This window comes from Orbilia oligospora (genome assembly GCF_000225545.1).
Source record: "Orbilia oligospora ATCC 24927 unplaced genomic scaffold scaffold00043, whole genome shotgun sequence".
In the NCBI taxonomy this organism is placed as follows: domain Eukaryota; kingdom Fungi; phylum Ascomycota; class Orbiliomycetes; order Orbiliales; family Orbiliaceae; genus Orbilia; species Orbilia oligospora.
The window spans coordinates 240,929-256,175 of record NW_011645600.1 but is presented as its reverse complement, the minus strand read 5'-3'; the positions used below and the strand labels follow the sequence as shown (position 1 = coordinate 256,175).

General features: G+C 45.8%; 4 protein-coding genes across 4 annotated transcripts; 1 reads left to right on the top strand and 3 right to left on the bottom strand.

Annotated features, from left to right (window-relative positions):
* Positions 1–1,479: 1,479 nt before the first annotated feature.
* Positions 1,480–3,992, bottom strand: AOL_s00043g81 (uncharacterized protein; the record flags this gene model as incomplete). Its single annotated transcript, XM_011120568.1, has 5 exons — positions 1,480–1,914; positions 1,968–2,211; positions 2,304–3,221; positions 3,627–3,736; positions 3,852–3,992. 5 exons carry the CDS (start codon positions 3,990–3,992, stop codon positions 1,480–1,482), a joined length of 1,848 nt encoding a protein of 615 aa, XP_011118870.1.
* A 1,022-nt stretch (positions 3,993–5,014) lies between these two features.
* Positions 5,015–5,369, top strand: AOL_s00043g80 (uncharacterized protein; the record flags this gene model as incomplete). Its single annotated transcript, XM_011120567.1, has 2 exons — positions 5,015–5,027; positions 5,131–5,369. The coding sequence occupies 2 exons, from the start codon at positions 5,015–5,017 to the stop codon at positions 5,367–5,369; spliced, it is 252 nt and encodes an 83-aa protein (XP_011118869.1).
* A 2,089-nt stretch (positions 5,370–7,458) lies between these two features.
* AOL_s00043g79 (uncharacterized protein) lies at positions 7,459–11,265 on the bottom strand (the record flags this gene model as incomplete). The annotated part of the gene is made up of 7 exons (XM_011120566.1): positions 7,459–7,647; positions 7,713–7,806; positions 7,869–8,959; positions 9,029–9,729; positions 9,817–10,459; positions 10,522–10,973; positions 11,085–11,265. The coding sequence occupies 7 exons, from the start codon at positions 11,263–11,265 to the stop codon at positions 7,459–7,461; spliced, it is 3,351 nt and encodes a 1,116-aa protein (XP_011118868.1).
* Positions 11,266–13,052: 1,787 nt separating this feature from the next.
* AOL_s00043g78 (uncharacterized protein) lies at positions 13,053–15,230 on the bottom strand (the record flags this gene model as incomplete). The annotated part of the gene is made up of 1 exon (XM_011120565.1): positions 13,053–15,230. The coding sequence occupies one exon, from the start codon at positions 15,228–15,230 to the stop codon at positions 13,053–13,055; it is 2,178 nt and encodes a 725-aa protein (XP_011118867.1).
* Positions 15,231–15,247: the final 17 nt, after the last annotated feature.

The window sequence follows — 15,247 nt, the reverse complement described above, 5'->3', positions numbered from 1 at the left end:
GAGTGGTACACAGGCTACGTTATATACCCACCTACTAACGTCTGTCGATATCTTGTATAAAATGCTTATGCATCCAAGCGTAAAATCCTGACACCCTGAACGTTCGAAAACACCTGAACTGCCCCTCCACGCCATGCCATTTGTATGCAACATATTACACCCATCGTAATCATTAACCGATCAACCGGCAGTTAAACACAAAAAAAGGGTTGTTTCCTTTCAGATATGCCTTGCATTCGACAGTTCTACTCTCTCTTTCTTTTTTTTTCTTACTATATGGGTAAGTTCCACAGGATCCACGAGGAAAGCACAGGGAAATCTCCCAAAAAAAAGTCGATTTGAGGTCACCAGTGCACCTCTTACGGGATACTTTATTGCCCAACTGTAGCCAAGCCAAGCTGCGGGCTGTCCCGTCCTCTAGCTCCTCTCCCCGTTTATACTTATTTTGGATCTGTTGTAATTGTTGGGATTCAATTCAATCGATGTGGCGGGTGATTCCATTCTCGATCAAGCCACTGTCTATTTCATTCGCATCGATATCGTCCCCTCTCGATATCAAAATTATAAACCCTTCGAGAATACACATATCCTACTCCATGTATGTAGGATCGAGTACTAGTGCGGTTACATATAACAATCAAAAAGAAAGGAAGCATCCATTTTACCCTCAGTCAGCAAAATCCTCTTAAACGACGGCATTAGGTAGGTAGTATCCCATGCATTCCAATTGCCAATGCAAAAGCCATTCATATCACCGTTTTCTCCCTTTCTCTCTCTCCCCTCCTTTTTGGCTGTCTGTATGTATCAAAGAAAATAACAGAATGATCTGATCTCATGTAGCTAGAAACATCCCCAAAACACTCATTCACTCACAATACAGCTCGGTATATAGTATAGTAGTAATATAATAAAAGGGAAAAACAAGCCTGAGAAACAAAACCCCCAACGGCGAAGATGGTAACGCCGGATTTTCCAGATGTTGATAGCGAACGATTTGGGGTCCTGCAAGATTCCACGGTAAGTAAAGAAAAGGAGTCTGTTGAGTGAGAAGAGAAGACCACGGGTAGGCCCAGTAATCTGTCAACGATGACAGGCGAACAGGAGAATTGAAAGTCTAGTAAGCTATAAAAAAACAGTGTGTGTAGAAAAAAAGAGAGAAATATAACGATCGTGGTCGTAAATCCGATACCCCCCTCTCATATCTGATCGCGCTATTCGTAAAAAGGAAGAAGAAAAACAACAAAGGGAATAATAGTGAAAAAAGTGGAAAAAAGAAACCACGGATTTCCTCTTGCAGGCCCTGTTCATAGTATTTATTATGACAAAAGAGACTCCTCGTAGCCACATAATGAACAAATGTAGGGGAAAAAAGGAATAAAAGGCACTTGGGGAGGGGGTTTCGGATGAGAGAGCCGTCCAAAGGGTACCGCTAACTGGCAGCTCCTCCACATAAAATCCAGGCCAAATCAGAGTAATTAACTATCTTTTCTTTACCTCGCTGCTCCAGCCCTCTATCCCACCTCTTGACCCGACAGGAATATCTAACTTGAGGGTCTCGAGCCCCTTCGCGTCCACCAAGAATGCATGACCGGTCATCCCACCTGCGTTCGCTCGCTTCTCCGGGTTAAGTTCGAGCAAGGGCAACAAGAAGTCGGCTATTTCGTTTGCATCTTTTTCGCTAAAATGATATTTCTCCCGGAGAACATCAGGCAGAGCCCAGTGACGAAGTCGGTGGATATTCCGGAGCTCGCCCTTTCTGTTGAAAATTTCAATCGACCATTTCCCCGCCATACATAGATGCCGTGGGAAATTACCACATAGCTCTATTATTTGAGCGATGTGGTCGTCGTCTTTACCATATTTCGTTCCTTGCTGAGGGTCGAAAAGGTAGTCGCCGGTTATCAATTCAAATACCTAGGCGCAATTTAGCTACTATTCCCCAGTTCACCTTAACGAAAGAATCTTACCATGCACGCCATACTCCAAGTATCCGTGCTAGCACCCCATTTTGCGCCTAGAATAACTTCGGGCGAGCGGTACTGCCGGGTCTGGATATCGTTGGTGAAATGGTGATTTGTCCAGCAGGCATTTCCAAGATCCGCAATTTTCACTTTGATCATATCGTTCGGGAAAGGTGTTTCTTGGGTATTCTCCGATTCTTCAGCGGCTTTTTCGAGGTTGATTCCGGATATAGCACCGGTGAGAAGTTCTCTAGAATAAATATTGTATATTAGCATATCAATCTTAACACCCCCCAAAAAAGTGAAAAATGAAAAATGAAAAATACGCTTTCTGGGACGTACGCAGTTTTCTCTCTCGCTTTGTTAGCGGATTCTGGATCCAGATGAGTTGAGCTGTCCGACGAATCCATGAACGTGCTTAACGAGCTATGGCTATGTGTCTTTGATTTTGGAACAAAGAATGGGTTAGAGCCGAATGTTGTCGCAACAGGCGAAGGCAGTGGCTGACTGCCAGTTATCAAAGTGCGTCTCCGTCTCCTATTCGAAGGTCTCTCTGGTTTCGTTTTATCCCCATTGACCTTTGCGGTGTCGCCCTCTACAAGTCGAACAATCGATTCCACATCCCCGATCTCGATGAGCACGTTCTCTGGTTTTAAGTCCGTATGAATGATCCCGCATTCTCGATGCAGATAATCAAGGCCCAGGAGTACCTGTTTTGTGATTTGTTTAACAAGCTGCATTGGAATACCCCTATGATTCCATTTTTTGATCAAACCCAAAAGGTTCTCCCCAAGCACCTCGAATACCATGCACACGTGAGTTCCATTCGGGCCCTTATGCTCGAAGGAGTCCAGTAGCGAGACCACGAACTGCCTGCCAGGGTGATCCGGCTTCGCGGTAACGATCTTTTGAAGCAACTTGATTTCGTCTAACGCTGTTTCCGTGTAGTGTGCAGCACTACGCACCACTTTCAGGGCGACATGTCGACCGGTCTCGTTGTCCCTCGAAAGCCAAACGGTAGAGAAATGACCCCAACCTAGCTTCCTTATGACCGTGTACTTTCCGTCCTTAAATTGCTCGCCTACCTCCACCGGATGATAACCCCCCTTGCAGTAGTCTTCGAAATCCTCCTCGTCGGCTGTAACTTCGTTTTCCTCCTCCGAATCGTCTGATTGTTGCCTGGCTTGGGATTCAGGCGCCGCGGCTGTAGTGGTATACGCTTTTTGGGACGGGGGAGCATCCGAAGGCTCAGCGAGGGTCCTTTTTTTATTTCTCATGATGTCAGTATACGTGATTGCTGGAGGAGGGATTGCCAGAGAAAAGTTTAAGATTCCAGGAGCTGCTGTAGAAGCGAGGCCAGGACAAACAGGTAAACTTAAAGACATTGTGGTGTAAAAATGGGAACGAAGAGCAGGAAATTGGTGATCGAGAGCTATTCGCGGATCCTCGGGTACCCACGTTTTGCGTGCCGGGTTCAATAGCAACGGGAAGCACAATGTGTGATTTAAGCAAGGTATAAAAATAGGCGTTTTGATAAGGGACATTATACAAAAGCATACCAAACAAGGAACCTTCCCCTCAAAAAAAAAAAAAAAAAAAAAAAAAGAAAGGAAGGAAGGAAGCAAGCAAGAAAGAAAAGACTCGAGAAAGGCGACAGTGACTTACGGGTTCGCCGCGATATACTGGACTTGAGCTATGGTATCAGCCTCCCCGACAACTGGCTTGCCGTCGGCCGTTATGATAGGTCGTAATTCTTGGCCCTTTCTCTTCTGACCCTGAAGAGCCATGTTGTCAGCAAAACAGAGAAAAGGGAAAAAAAAGAAGGCAAAAATAATAGAATGGTACTAAAAGACAGTTAAAAGAGGAAGTCGAAAAAAATCGAGGGTGTACCTTTTTCAAGTCCCCATTGACGAGGGAGTCTGTCGCCACAGCATCGGATTGCGACTGAGGTTGTTGAGGGGTTTGGACATGATGTTGTTGAACTGTCGGCACGGTTTTCGTAAGCTGCGGTCTGACTGCCGGCTGTTCCATCTTGAGATACGTGATTTGTGGCGGGGTGAACACGGTGAATTTTATGGGAAAGGGCTGACCCAAAAAAAGGCAGCACCCTAAACTCTACCCAAAGAAAATAGTCGAGGGGAAAAAACAATGAATAAGAAAGAAAGAAAAGAAAGAAGAAGACGACAAGCAATAAGGCGCCTTGATAGGTGGTGGTTGTCGTTGTGGTTGAGGAGGTGGTGCAGAAACGATGAGGGGCTCTCCGTATCCGGCAAGAATTGGAAAGGCAAGAGTCGGAATTGAAGTATTTCGGGGTTCCGGAGAGGATTGTAGAAGTGGAAGGATATATGTGGAATGGACGGTTGTAGGAGATGGCGAGGGAGGCAGAAATAGAAGTGAGAACAGCGAAGGGAAGCGAGAAAGAATGGGGCAGTTAATTAGGTTATCGATTAGAACCGGACCTCGATGTGGCAGCAGCAGTAGTAGTAGCAGCAGCAGTAGCAAGTAGGCAGCTTGGGAAGGAAAGCAAGTCTGTTATTGTCTGTCTGTCTGTCCGCCCGTCTGTTTAGCAGACTTGAGTTTTATGTAGTATTGTTCCCTTAGTACAGGTACGGTATCGGTTGGGAGGGAATAAAAAAATCTGGCGAATAGCGTAATCAACTGGATCCGATGCTGCGGGTCGCTTTTGTCCCAGGCAGGAATACCCTCTTCGCACGCTTGTTTCAGCGCCGGGCCAGCTCCAGGTCGTGCATATGATATGGTATGGGTACGTGCACTTTTGCTTGGTATGTCCTTGGATGGGATTCGCAGATGCTAGATGGAGGTATGTTTGTCGGTGTGGACGATGAAGACGACGATGATGAAGATGATGATGAAGAAGAATGAAGAATGGTAGATGGTAGATGGTAGATGGCAGATGGGATGGAAGAAAGAGGCTTTGATATTGAGTGTACCTCCTACCTGGGTACTTTAATTAGCGGTGGTGGTTATAAGCGCTGGAAGGGAACATCAACGAAACATCGATCAGATGCATAAGAGAACGCTACTATTATAAGATGTGTAAGTCCCGTACCTTCTCCTTCAATACCCAACAAGATTATTATATAAAAACCATATAAAAACAAAAATAAAAAGGACTAATACTTTGAATAGCTAACTAGGAAATTTCTAGAACAGACATGGGAGAGTAGAGTTGATATCGATGGTGAAGCTGAGGGTGAAACTGAAGATGGTGAAGGAGACGGTCAAGAAGATGGTGATGATGATGATGATGATGATGATTTCATCAAGAAAGCATTCCTCGTCTGCCTTGCTTTGCAAGCTTTGCAAGCTTTGCCCTGCTTTGCCCTGTCATATTTGGTCCGCTTTCGCGCAGGAACAAGCTACCCAGCCTCTCGTTTGCAATTTTAACACCTCGATCACATTCACTCGATATCTATACCGGTACGGTACCTCTTCGACCAAGGTATGTAAGTATCTACTTGTGTACCTACTGACCTACCCACTTCCGATAGATACTATTACTGACCTTAAGGATATGATTCTATCTGTGGAGATGAAGATATCCTGATTTTGCTAGGATGGGAATCGAATCGAATCGAATGATGAGGGCCCACCTGCCCTTCATGAGCAACCACCCCGCACAAGCTTGAGCTCCTGAAATAAACCCTGTTACTTCTATGGCCATGATGGGATGGGATGAATACACCCATCATTTACCTCACACTATTTTTTCCCTCCCTTGTCAAAATAAGAACTTAGGTATGTATTTTTGGTATTACCTGTGAAGCGGGGTGCATTTCCCCCAGTCATTTTAACTTCAAATACAATATAACCAAAAGAATCCTTTTATAACTAAGTAAGTACTTACTGATAATATCTAGAAAGTACATTTACTGATTAGTATTCAGAACAAGTTGCAACTGAACTCATGTCACAAATGGGAACGTGGCTACGGTTTTCAATTTTTGCCTCAGCGCGAATTTACAAGCCCCCTAGCGTCTTTCTACGGACTTTTTCTTCTTCTTTGTGTCCTTAATGGCTCGAGTTCACGCGAACTCGAATCTGCAAGGCCAAGGCCAAGGCTAAGGGGGAAGGGAAGGGAAGGGAACATGACTTCCATGTCATCGAGATGTACTCTCGCTAAGATTTCCTGACAGTCCTGACCCGTGGCTACATCTGAAGTACCTTTTCGCCATAAATTGGGATACATCCGTATACTTGCACTTCTGTCCCTCTTTGGCGCCCGAGTTTCCGACTCCTGCAGCAGATATCGATCGGAATACGACCCAAATCCTTGACTCTGCTAAAATAAATCTCAACGTCTACCTAAGTATCTAAGTACTTAGACATCTATTCTAGCCGATATATATGGTTCCGTCTCTCAGAAGAAGAAGAAAGGAACAAAAAAAAAAAAAGCGGGGCGGAAGACGGTCCTTACGGTCCCGGACATACCTTATGTAGGTCTCAAACTCGCCAACCGGAGTATCTCTGGAACGAACGAAACCAGCCACAATATACCCTCAACCTCAACCTCAACCTCGAAGTCTAATCACATAACTACTTACTTATTTGTCTCTATCATAAAATCATAAATTAGTTTTAGCTTAGCTACCCAGCTAGTTTTCCGATAACAGGATCGTGGATGCATATGGCAATAGTTATACTGTATGCACGATTCGATCCTCCGTCCAATAGAATCCTCCAGACGCACCACAACTTTTACACGCCAACCAGCTCCATCCAACATGCAACAACTGAACAATGATGACATCGTGCTTTTTTCCCCCTCCACTAATAAAGTCCCGTCCAAGATTTACAGGGCTCTCCCTGGTTCCAATTCATACCTTACATTCTTCCTTAGAGAGTTATATATAGATTATAATAGGCCGATTAGCTGTAAGTGCCTAAGTATTATATTGTATTGCATTTATAAATTTACTTAGCTAAGCTAATTGCACTAAGCTAAGTTTCATATGAACACATTGTATATAATACAACGGCAGCTTCTAACAAGCTTCGATTCAAGGCTGATCTAAAAAATGATGATAACGATAATAAATGATGACAATGTTGACTATGAGTACATCTTGAAGCAAAAATATCATTTCGCCCACTCGTGATAAAAAGGAAAAAGCTGTACATATGTGCATGTATGCTCCGTATGCTGTTGCATCCTATAATCTTTCGAGGTCGGTTGAACCTCTGAAAAACAAACCAAATCCCGAAGAACCATTATGGAGGGAGAAGAAAAAACACGAACCGAGAAATATAAGATACAGTTGAATGATGAATATGCAAATTTAAAGAGTAAAAATATAAAACAGAATCCCAATTTTCCTCAGACTCGCGGTATCATACTTCCGGCTTAAGTTGAACAATGAACAAGCGACTTATAACAAAAACAAGTTAATGATTGCCTCAAAGACAATAATGTTTTCCTCACCCTAAAATTTTAAAAAGCAGAGCGACCCCGAGAGGGGACCAAAAAAAGGCATATTTAACCCTGAACACTCAACCCGTTCGAAGGATGCCCGTATTTATTCCCAAGGAAATAGCTAGACTGTCCTCCCCGAGTCATAGCGTCGAACATTTGGGCCTTCTCGTTAGCGCCCCCAGCAAGATAATTGTATCCACTGTAATAAAACCCGAGCATAACAGTCAGGTATGATAGACAGAGGAAGGAGCCCTGATTGATTCCCGTTAGCCTTCTATTCGACTTCTTTTTCTGTGCCTCTGAATTGGTAAGCAAACCTTAAAATAGTTGGATTTCCCTTCATGAATGATGTTCGTCAACATCAAAACACATAGCACAACCGTCACCATATCCCATTGCGGGAAGATCAACCTAAAGCCCCCAGCCATTAGTCACACCTCCTTAAGGTATTTCCCGAAATAATGGAAACATACGTGAACATCTTGTTGTACCGATCCTGATCTAAAACATTCCCCGTCGTCCACGCGGTCCAGCCCACCAACGCCGGCATCTGCAACAGGCACACCTGCAAGGCATAAGCCGACCCAATCTCCATACTCAACGCCACATTCCCATTCATCGCAAACGAAATAGCATTCAAGAATTCCGTAGTGTTTGGTACCAAAGCAAACAACGTAATTCCCAGCAGTTTCTCATCAATACTCGAGTTCTCGAGGACCACATCAACAGTGCTGACCAGAATCTCCGCGACAGCAGCATAAAGCACTGTGGCCCCGCAAAGAATGACTAAACTCTTTGTACGACTCCAGTTCGGTGCATCATGACCTGAAGCCCCGCCGTGCGCGGCAGCCTCAGTGACAGCATTCTCTGCGATTTTTTGCGAAACCTTCTTGGGGTGTTCCGAGGAACTAGCCGTGCTTGCGCCAGCCTCGCCGCCACCCTGGTACCCTGCGTTTACAGACACCGAAGCCGCAGCAGTCGCAACCATTTCAGCTACTCCGCGAACCAGGGATTCATTTTCCTCAGTAGAAAGTGATGCAAAGGGTTTCTGATGTGGCAAATGTACAGGCTCGCGCGATCCTCCCGCACGCCCTGTCGTAGTGGCGGATTCTGGAATCGGAGTCAACTGCTGTGTCGAACTCTGAGCAGATCCTGCGGATAGTCGGGTCAATCCGGCCGAATTCAAGGTTTGGCCTAGCACCCGCTTATAGACAGGAGATTCCCGGATCGATGCCGCACCGTTAACACGCTGTCCTTCAGGAAGTTTACCAACTGATTCACTGGACTGTCGTGGCTTTTGCGAATGAGAATGGGAATTCGTTGGCTGGGCCGGTTTTTCGGGCGTCGCCCAAATCAATTGCGCGTGGGTCTTTAACGTAAATAGACACCCAATGACATAAGCCATGACGAGGAGTGCCGAAGCTGTGTAACAGAATGGTTGGACAGCTTTGGCATAAAACGGATCATCGACTGAGGGAGGCTGGGTAAAATAACACCTTCGGCAATCTTCCGTTCTGGAAATCGACATCTCGTCGTCGTCACAATCACGACATTTCAGCTCATACTAATAGCGCCGGTTTGTTAGCTTAATATGTCACAGCATAATCATTATCTCTATCATTTTGGTACTAACCGTTCCGTAAATCTGATAGAACAAAGTCGGCGCAAACGCTCCGATCACAGCAAACAACAGCATCGTCATCGTGGCTTCCGCACTCTGGGCGTTGAAGTGCTGTGTCTTTCTGAACACGGTACCCGCACACATAGAAAGACCAGGCATTAGGAGAATACCAGCTAGAATACTTCCGACAATACTGCCCTCGACAAGTCTACCCTTGCCTTGTGACAATGCAACACAGTATAAGAAAACCTCGACGATGGTAGAAAAGAATGCGTTCAGCACGCTGGCCAAACCCATCGATGACTGCGCTGACACCGAAGCAACAGCTAGTCCGATAAAGTAGGCAAGCGGGATAATAGACAGCAGCGCTAACACAAATAGCGTTGGGGAGCTTGTGAGAAATCCATGGTAATCGAAAAACTTGTGCAGGACCCAGTAGTCGAAGACCACAAATACCACCACCAGCAGTAAGTTGATGAGGAATATATTGGTACCGTCTACCGTATACTTATAGTATTTCCACCCCACCGCTCTATACGTACAAACCAAGACTGGCGAGTGATCGTTTCTTAAGCGGCGTGTTTGGTTAGAGTGGAAAGATAGCGCCAGAGGGTGTCTCCTAAGGTGCGATAAAAGGATTCCGTTTACACGGGCCATCGGAATAGTGAAAACGATAATCCAGCATATAGTGGATACCAAAAACAGCATTGGCCCTATCCCATGTTAGTCAAGTAACTCAAAAATTAATTTTTTCGAAAAAATTGAAAAAAATTAAGAAAAATAGACCCAGACACACTTACCGATAATACTATAAAACAAAATGTAGAACGTAACACGCCCCACAGTCCATTTACCACGTCCGAACAACCTTTTTTTCTTGTTCGGTCGATTTTCGGAATCAGCTTCGTCACCACTAATCAGGCCAGTCCGTTCATTCGAATCATCGATCGATTCAACCTCGCTAATGTTATCCAAGTCATTCCGGCCTTGTCCCACCATAGAACGCGGTGTAAGGGGCCCGAAGAACAGTCTACCTTCCTCAATATCGCCCGCTTGCCACTGTTCGTATTCGCTGATACTTCTACCCTCGCCTGAATCCTCATCCAAGTAATTCTCATCTTGACTAAGCCGGATGTACTGGCCGAACGGGTAGAGGAGGTACTTCGACAATCCCCACAAAACTCTCGAATACTCCTTGCCACTTCTTGTGAAGGTCAAGAAACATATCGTCGCGGTGACAAAAACGATGGCAGACATCCACCAGCCCACTATCAAAGACCACATCGAGTTACCTACTAGTTGGATCGTACCCATACGGGCCCCGGGAGCTGAGTGAACATCCTCTTCTGCAAGTTTCTGTACCGAACGGTCCTTCTTGTATAGTGAAGACTTCCAAATCTTAACACCGAACGGATGTGTCTCATTGATAGCTTCTTGACGTTCCTATTATTTTTCATTAGATCAGTCTTCTGTACCACGATCGACCTTATCACTGCATTTTATACCTTCAAAGTCTGTTCTCCCTCCTCCACATGTTCCTCTTCCTCCTCGCTTCCAGGTGTTTGATCCATTCCTTCTTCAGGAGCAATATTCTCAGCTTCATCCTCTTCCACAGGCTCGGCAGCTTGTCTTGTAGTAGTAGGGCTCAAAGCCTCTTCCTCCAGCAAGGGCTCTGGAACTGCTGCCGCCAGACTCCCAGTTTCCCTTCTTCGTAATGAGCTAGGACCACTACCACCACTCTTCCTCGCCGTGCTTATTGAGCCCCTTGAAACTTCTGCCCGCTGTTGTTGACTTTTCAATCTCTGGTCCTTAAGAACCTCTTCTTCGTTATCGTCTACCGAGTAGGTATGTTTGCGATGGCTAGATAGTCGCCGAGTAGTTGTAGGACGGTTTACGGTAGGTGGTGCTGATTGTCTATCTCGGCGTTCTCTGACAGTGGTCGTAGTCCGCATGCTCTCTATAATATACAGAAATCACGATCATGTTAGCCGCGGTTTATCTCGTATCCTCATCTATAGAGAGCGTTGTATAATAAAATTATAAAAAGATACAAATACAAACAACATACCTTCATCTCCTCTATAGTCTTCTGGTGCCACAATCGTCACCCTAGGGTGATCGGACCGAGTAGTCGTAGTAGCTATAGTTTGCGTACTCTCCGAAGGTCCAAGTTGTTCGCCACTATGTTCTGCTCCATCGATAGTAGAAACGCTACCTGCTGGTGAAGCAGGTCGGGCTGGTTCCGCCATGGCCCTTTTATTTCGAATACCTCAACAAACCCCTTCAAATATTTTATTCGTAAAACTCGTAGTATGACAAGGTGGTATGTATCCTTTCACAACATCAAGAAAAAGGAAGGGAAAATCGTGAAAATGGCAAGTTTTGGTTGTAGTGATACTAGTAGTTATGCCTTGATATTTAGCGAGGTATGTAGCCGTTGGTCAGTCGCTGAATGGAAAGTAGCCGGTTGGTTGGTCGATAATAGTAGGATGTCATAGATTCATGAACAATAGGTAAAATGGCCAGGGTATTAAATCGGAGGCTCGTTACAGATGCTTCGGAGAAGAATGCTAAGGTCGTGACCAGAGCAGTATGAAAATGGGATATCGATCTGCTACTATCAAGTGCGAGGTGTGGTCAGATGGGTCGTCGTTCACCAAGTTATTTTGTTTGATAACGGAAAACACCGCCAGAACTAAGAAACGACAAAAAAGAAATCCAGAAAAGAAAAGGGCTTACGAAGCAGCAGGCAGAGGGACGGATTGGTTGGAAAAATCAGAGCCGGATTAGGATCTGTCTAATGGGACTACTACGACAATATCACTGCAGGAGGGGTTATTGCATGTATGGGTACAAGCGTCAAGGTATTTCGTATCGACCGATGGAATGAAGCAACAAACTGATGGAATTGGATCTAAACAGGGAGATATTAATCAGAAGTCAACATACGACAATTTAATTCGTGAAAAGAGAAGCCCCTCGAAGGCCAGTTCTATCTCAAAATAAAAAAAAGGATATCGTCGTCGACTCCGGCAGTCGGATGAGAGATTATTATGCAATGAAAACTTAAGACCGGAGAAAAGAAAAGAGAAAGGAAGAGGAAAGCCCAGCCCTTCCCGGCCCTCAGAAACGGGAAACCTGAAATGACGACCAGCCTGCATGTTTTGGTGATACGCGAAGTGGGCCGGGATGCTGCCACTGGAGGCCCTTCTGATTGGCTTCCGCTCCCAGAACTAGCCTTCGACAAGAAGGAAGCCGGCATGGGCATGGCGCCCGCCAAGCCATTTCGTGCATAGCGTGGGACGACCTATCATGATCATGAAGGATATCTGGATATCGTATTCCGTACCGTACGGAGTATGTATGTACAGTATCACATCATGTCTTCTATCATGGAAAGAAACGGGAAACATCGACACTAGACTAGGGAATCAAGCCAATGTCAGGCGGGTTTTTGAACGGAACTCCCACCGCTAGCCCGTCAGCCCTATTCAGCATGGTCGCTGCGGATCTTATCGTTCAGACAAGCTTTCTTACGCCGCATGACCTCTTTGCAACATTTGACACCTGCTCAAACCTCAAACATTGCACACGAGCTCGCTCAGAAGGGTCCGTTCGGTTGCACAATAACGATGCCGGTGGTCACACGGACCCTGTAAGATTTGCGGCTTTCCCATTATAATTATGCATCCACGAATTGTTCCTTGAACAATAAACTCACACTTTAATTATCGATATTTATTATTATTGTTATTATTTTATTTTATTTTATTTTATTTTATTTAAACTTTTCATTCGATTTAATAACAAGTTAAAAGTATGAAGTTCGTAGGAACAGTTCGAAAAGATCCAAAATACAACAAAGACATATAATTATAACACCCCCACTCCAATTGCAAACCAGACTCACAAACACCATGCATGCTTCAATGCAATTGCAAATGTATACCATGCGAATGAGGGGTATAGTATAGGTAGTAGACAAATAAATATCACAAATGACGAATGCAGAAATACAATGAAGGACATTAATAGATCATGCATAATACTCGTCCTCTTCCAAAATATCTTTCATCTTCAAAGCGTTCCGCAATGCAATGCTCAAATCTGCCATCTTCTCATCCGTACTCTTTCGCCTCTGCGGGTTAAACCCTCCCCCCTCGCCACTCGTATCAGGAGCATATGTACCATAATCCATGCTCCCTCGCCGGCTACTGCCTGGCTGTCTTGATAACACTGCCTTAACAGCACCCGTTGCGTGTGACGAAATACTTCTCGCGTCGGCATCCAGTTGTTTGTTGTCATCTAAACCCCAGTCGGATTTGTACCAGTTCGCACGAGGCGGGACGTAGACATCAGGATGTGACAAATGATTCTCTGAATACCGTCTCCATGTTGATGTCGGCGTTGATGGAGGTGACGGCTCTTCGCCTGGTTGGATCATGTTATCAATGTCGTATACTGACGAAGTACGACGGATTCTCAAACCGGGCTCCGGGCTCTCAAAATCATAGACGGACGAAGAACGACGCATCCCGCTCGGTTCGCCATCATACACTGAGGAAGCTTGTCGCGCCCTTAACGGAATGAGATCGTGCTGGGAGTAGACCGAAGAACTACGTCTCTCTCTATGAGGGGCCACGGGCGCCGGGTTGTCGAATACATCGTCATCATCCATTTTTAAAGAAACGGACGCCCTGCGCATACCATATCCCGCTCGGGCGACCGGCAGCATGCGAGGTTTCCCGTCCGCAGCCCTTTCAACCTTAAGAAGAGGAGTTTCGGTGGCGGTCATAAGCTCCGGCGTGGCCTCTCGGCTACTGACGCTAGAAACTTCAGTGATATCGTGGAGCAAAGGGACAAATGAAGTATCCGGTACCCTAGCCTGCGAAGTTGGTGCAAGCTTCGGTTTAGAACGTCTCCCAGACAGGAACCTGAAGAAAGATTTTTTCTTTGCCGGTTCCTCTGGGCTCCCGGATACAGCTGCTGTACTGCTGATAGACTTCTTTGAGACCTTGCTGGACCTACGACTTCCAGCACCGCTCCCGATGCTACCACGGGGAAGGTTAGGTCTTCCACCATAGATGCTCCCATTTCTGCTGCTAGCCGTAATACTAACATTCCTAGTATTCGGTTCGCTCTCGCTGAAATCGAATATCGGCATCTCAGTCAAAACAATCGATGGTCGATAGGGACTGCTGGTGAACCCTTCCTCAGAGATAGATCCATTGGCAGATCTAGAATGTTGTCTGCTATGTTGACGGGTGTGCCCATGCGCACTATGCAAGCTGGAGCCTCTGCGTCTCTTTTGCTGGTCTCGAAAGGCAATCTGACTTGACCGCTTTCGGTTGTTGAATCGAAGAGGGATAGGGAGAGGATGCGAATCGACAACCGTCCGCGAAGCATCCATCAAATCGAGAGGATCCACGCCCGTCATAGCGACATTATTAGCTTCGTTCTCGTCGTAAGCCGTTTTACGAATCGACGAGTCGAATCGGAACCCCGTAGCAGGTTCATTTTCCTTTTCTTCCGTCGGATCCATTTGATATACATCCTCAGGATCGAAACCCCATCCTTCGAAGGAGCGGAAGATGGATGTATTTCGTGGAAGCCTCGATGCCATGAGGATTTCTTCGGAGCTTGGTGGTGTATCCATACCCATAGGGCCCATATCGGAATTACCATAATCGTAGAGCTTCTCGACAAGTGATTGTTGGAAGCCGTAATGGACATCTGAATGGTTATTGTATTCATCGTAAGGTCCGAACCCCCCTCCACACGCTGGAGACGGCGCACCCGCAAGCAGGGACATACGAGCGGAAGAGTACTTGACTTCCCCTCGGTCGTCGTCGTCTTCCCCTGCTATCGATACAGATCCTGACGCTGATGCCGTCCCAATGAGACCCACTCCACTGCTCCTCCTACCCCCTCCTACCCCCCCTCCCCCCGACGAATAGTTGTAATTAGATGAAGCGGCAGCACCTAAAACAGATGCACCACTAACGGATGAACCCGCCGAGTACCACGTACCGGCGTCTACCGAAGATGGTCGACGGTCATAGTACTGCTGGTGCTTCATCTTGAAAAGGTCGGTAGACAACCTGTTGGCACTATGCCTCAATTTTTGTTTCCATTCTTTGTTTTCACCTAAATCCACCGTTGACTTACGATGCTGCACCAGAGGTACAATTGGAAGATCTTCGCTTATAGACATCTCGAAAATGTTAAGAA